Source organism: Salmo salar, chromosome ssa02 (assembly GCF_905237065.1).
Source record: "Salmo salar chromosome ssa02, Ssal_v3.1, whole genome shotgun sequence".
In the NCBI taxonomy this organism is placed as follows: Eukaryota; Metazoa; Chordata; class Actinopteri; order Salmoniformes; family Salmonidae; genus Salmo; species Salmo salar.
This window is the reverse complement of record NC_059443.1, coordinates 91,359,368-91,363,221: the sequence shown is the minus strand read 5'-3', so window position 1 is coordinate 91,363,221 and position 3,854 is coordinate 91,359,368. Positions and strand designations below refer to the sequence as shown.

General features: G+C 40.9%; 1 protein-coding gene across 1 annotated transcript; it reads left to right on the top strand.

Annotated features, from left to right (window-relative positions):
- Positions 1-2,692: 2,692 nt before the first annotated feature.
- Positions 2,693-3,364, top strand: LOC123732931 (zinc finger protein 2 homolog; the record flags this gene model as incomplete). Its single annotated transcript, XM_045712255.1, has 1 exon — positions 2,693-3,364. A coding segment is annotated over one exon (672 nt), but the record flags the coding sequence as incomplete, so codon positions are not given.
- Positions 3,365-3,854: the final 490 nt, after the last annotated feature.

The window sequence follows — 3,854 nt, the reverse complement described above, 5'->3', positions numbered from 1 at the left end:
CATATCAATTTACAGAAATACTCATCATAAACGTTGATAAAATATACAACTGTTATGCATAGAATTAAAGATATACTTCTCCTTAATGCAACCGCTGTGTCAGATTTCAAAAAAGCTTTACGGCGAAAGCACACTTTGCAATAATCTGAGTACAGCGCTCAGACACCAAAACAAGCCATACAGATACCCGCCATGTTGTGGAGTCAACAGAAGTCAGAAATACCATTATAAATATTCACTTACCTTTGATGATTTTCATCGGAATGGAATCCCAGTTCCACAATACATGTACGTTTTGTTCGATAAAGTTCATGTTTATGTCCAAATACCTCCATTTTGTTCGCGTGTTAGGTTCACTATTCCAAATGCAGAAGGCGCGCGCACTAAAGTCCAGACGAAAAGTCAAAAACGTTAAACGATGTGTAGAATCAATCTTTAGGATGTTTTTATCATAAATCTTCCATAATATTCCAACCGGACAAGTCCTTTGTCTTCATAAAGGAAAGAGAACTGAGCTCGTGCTCATGGCTGCGCACGTAACTAAAATAATGGCCAACGGCCAGACACCTGACTAAATCAGCTCTTATTCTCTCCCCATTCACAGTAGAAGCCTGAAACAACATTCTAAAGACTGTTGACATCTAGTGGAAGCCTTAGGAAGTGCAATATGACCCCATAGACACTGTATATTGGATGTATATTGTGTGTTAGATAGGCAATCACTTGAAAAACTACAAACCTCAGATTTCCACACTTCCTGGTTGGATTTTTCTAAGGTTTTGCCTGACATATGAGTTCTGTTATACTCACAGACATTATTCAAACCGTTTTAGACACTTCAGTGTTTTCTATCCAAATCTACTAATTATATGCATATTCTAGCTTTTGGGCCTGAGTAGCAGGCAGTTTACTCTGGGCATGCTTTTCATCCGGACGTGAAAATACTGCCCCCTACCCCGATGAAGTTAAGCATTTCCAATCCAAAATGAAATCTAGAATTGGCTTCATATTTCGCAACAAAGCCTCCTTCACTCACGCTGCCAAACATACCCTCGTTAAACTGACTTTCCTGCCGATCCTTGACTTCGGCGATGTCATTTTCAAAATAGCCTCCAACACTCTACTCAGCAAACTGGATGCAGTCTATCACAGTGCCATCCGTTTTGTCACCAAATCCCCATATACCACCCACCACTGCGACCTGTATGCTCTCGTTGGCTGGCCTTCTCTACATATTCGTCGCCAAACCCACTGGCTCCAGGTCATCTATAGGTCTTTGCTAGGCCGCCTTCACTCACTGGTCACCATAGCAACACCCACCCATAGCACGCACTCAAAGAGGTATATCTCACTGGTCATCCCCAAAGCCAACACCTACTTTGGACACATTTCTTTCCAGTTCTCTGCTGCCAAAAATCGCTGAAGTTGGAGACATATATCTCCCTCACTAACTTTAAGCATCAGCTATCTGAGCAGCTTACCGATCGCTGCAGCTGTACACAGCCCATCTGTAAATAGTCCATCCAACTGCCTACCTCATCCCCATGTTTTTATTTACTTTTTTGCTCTTTTGCACACCAGTATTTCTACTTGCACATCATCATCTGCACATCTATCACTCCAGTGTTAATTTGCTAAATTGTAATTACTTCGCTGCTGTGGCCTATTTATTGCCTTACCTCCTTACTCCATTTGCACAACTGTATATAGATTTTTCTATTGTGTTATTGACTGTATGCTTGTTTATCCCATGTGTAACTCTGTGTTGTTTGTGTCGCACTGCTTTGCTTTATCTTGGCCAGGTCGCAGTTGTAAATGAGAACTTGTTCTCAACTGGCCTACCTGCTTAAATAAAGGTGAAAAACAAAATGTAATAAAAAATACATTTAAAAAATAACTTTATTGACAACACCCAAATGGATACTGTCATTAACTCGGTTCTTAATACTGTAGCAAACATTATATTAAGCAGAACATTCAAGCGAGCTTTACAATTATAATCCAAAGTAGTGTGAAATGCACTCATAAGCAACCTGGAAATGGAAGTTACTTCCCTGAGTTTTCCCCCATTCAGAATACATTGTGAAAAACGAAAATCTTTGCTCACCATTTTTGCTCCAGGCAGATATAGTACATCCATAACTATCGGTTTCCTCATTAGCAGGGAGGAGTTTCTACAACCAAATTGCATGTGCATCGCCCTCATGCAGCAATTTTAGGAAAAACAGAAAGGGGCCAATATTGGAGACCAAAAGTCGTCTGGCACACTGCTTAGAGTTTCAACAACATGAATAACTTATTTCTAGCCTACAATCTTAGATGTTACTACTAATGTGAAAACAAGACAAAATATGAATGTTCTTGCTCATTTTAAGACAATTGTTAAATCATGTTAACATTCATTACAGATATCAATTGTTGTATAACATCATGGCTACGCTGTTGGCATCACCTTTTACAGTGGATTTCTGCTGTTGTGGGCCTTTAAATCATCTGTCTGACTTTGTTGTTCACACAGGAGAGATACTTCACTATCTTGGATCCTCAACAACCTCATGATGCTGACGAGGCAGAGAAGAGTCTCTCCAGATCAGAACACCTCAAGAAACACCTGCAGAGATCCACAGGGAAGAGAACTCACTGCTGCTCTGACTGTGGGAAGAGATTCACCTCATCAGGCATTACAATTCATCAGAGAATCCACACAGGAGAGAAATCTTATAGCTGTGGTCAATGTGGGAAGAGTTTTGTTCAATCTGGCCAGCTGACATTACACCAAAGAACACACACAGGAGAGAAATCTTATATCTGTGATCAGTGTGGGAAGCGTTTTGGTCGATCTGGAGGTCTGACTCGACACCAGAGAACACACACAGGAGAGAAACCTTATAGCTGTGATCAGTGTGGGAAGCGTTTTGGTCAATCTGGAGATCTGACAGTGCACCAGAGAACACACACAGGAGAGAAACCTTATAGCTGTGATCAATGTGGGAAGAGTTTTAGTACGTCTGGCTCTCTGACATTACACCAGAGAACCCACACAGGAGAGAAATCTTATAGCTGTGGTCAATGTGGGAAGAGGTTTACTCAGTCAATCAGCCTGATATCACACCAGAGAACACACACAGGAGAGAAACCTTATAGCTGTGATCAATGTGGGAAGGGTTTTAGTATGTCTGGCTCTCTGACTTTACACCAGAGAACACACACAGGAGAGAAATCTTATAGCTGTGGTCAATGTGGGAAGAGTTTTGCTGCACCTAGCACACTGACTCGACACCAGAGAATACACACAGGAGAGAAACCTTATAGCTGTGATCAGTGTGGAAAGAGTTATGGTCGATCTGGAGAGCTGACAGTGCACCAGAGAATACACACAGGAGAGAAACCTTATAGCTGTAATCAATGTGGGAAGAGTTTTGGTCGATCTGGAGAGCTGACAGTACACAAGAGAACACAGACAGGAGAGAAATCTTATAGCTGTGACCAGAGATAATCTGATAAAAGACCTCTGATCAAATATCAGAAAATACATGAAGGAGTTGTTAAATGATATCAATATATTTTAATGATGTCACAATGTAGAAGCCTAAACGTTTGCCCCCTGTTCTATTGATTTCAACATTATATGGATATTAGCCTCAGGGGGAAAATCCAGGCTCTGAATTGGAGGAGTACTATTTATGAGATTTAACAAAAAAAGAGCTGTGTTACATTTACAGCATTGGTGACCCACTTGAATCAAAATGTAGATGGCTGTTTTCTACAAATTGTCCTCTAACCAGTGATGTACACATTATTCCCAGATTCCGTGTGGTTTTGGAGCTGTTAGTTTTTACAGGACGTGCAACCTC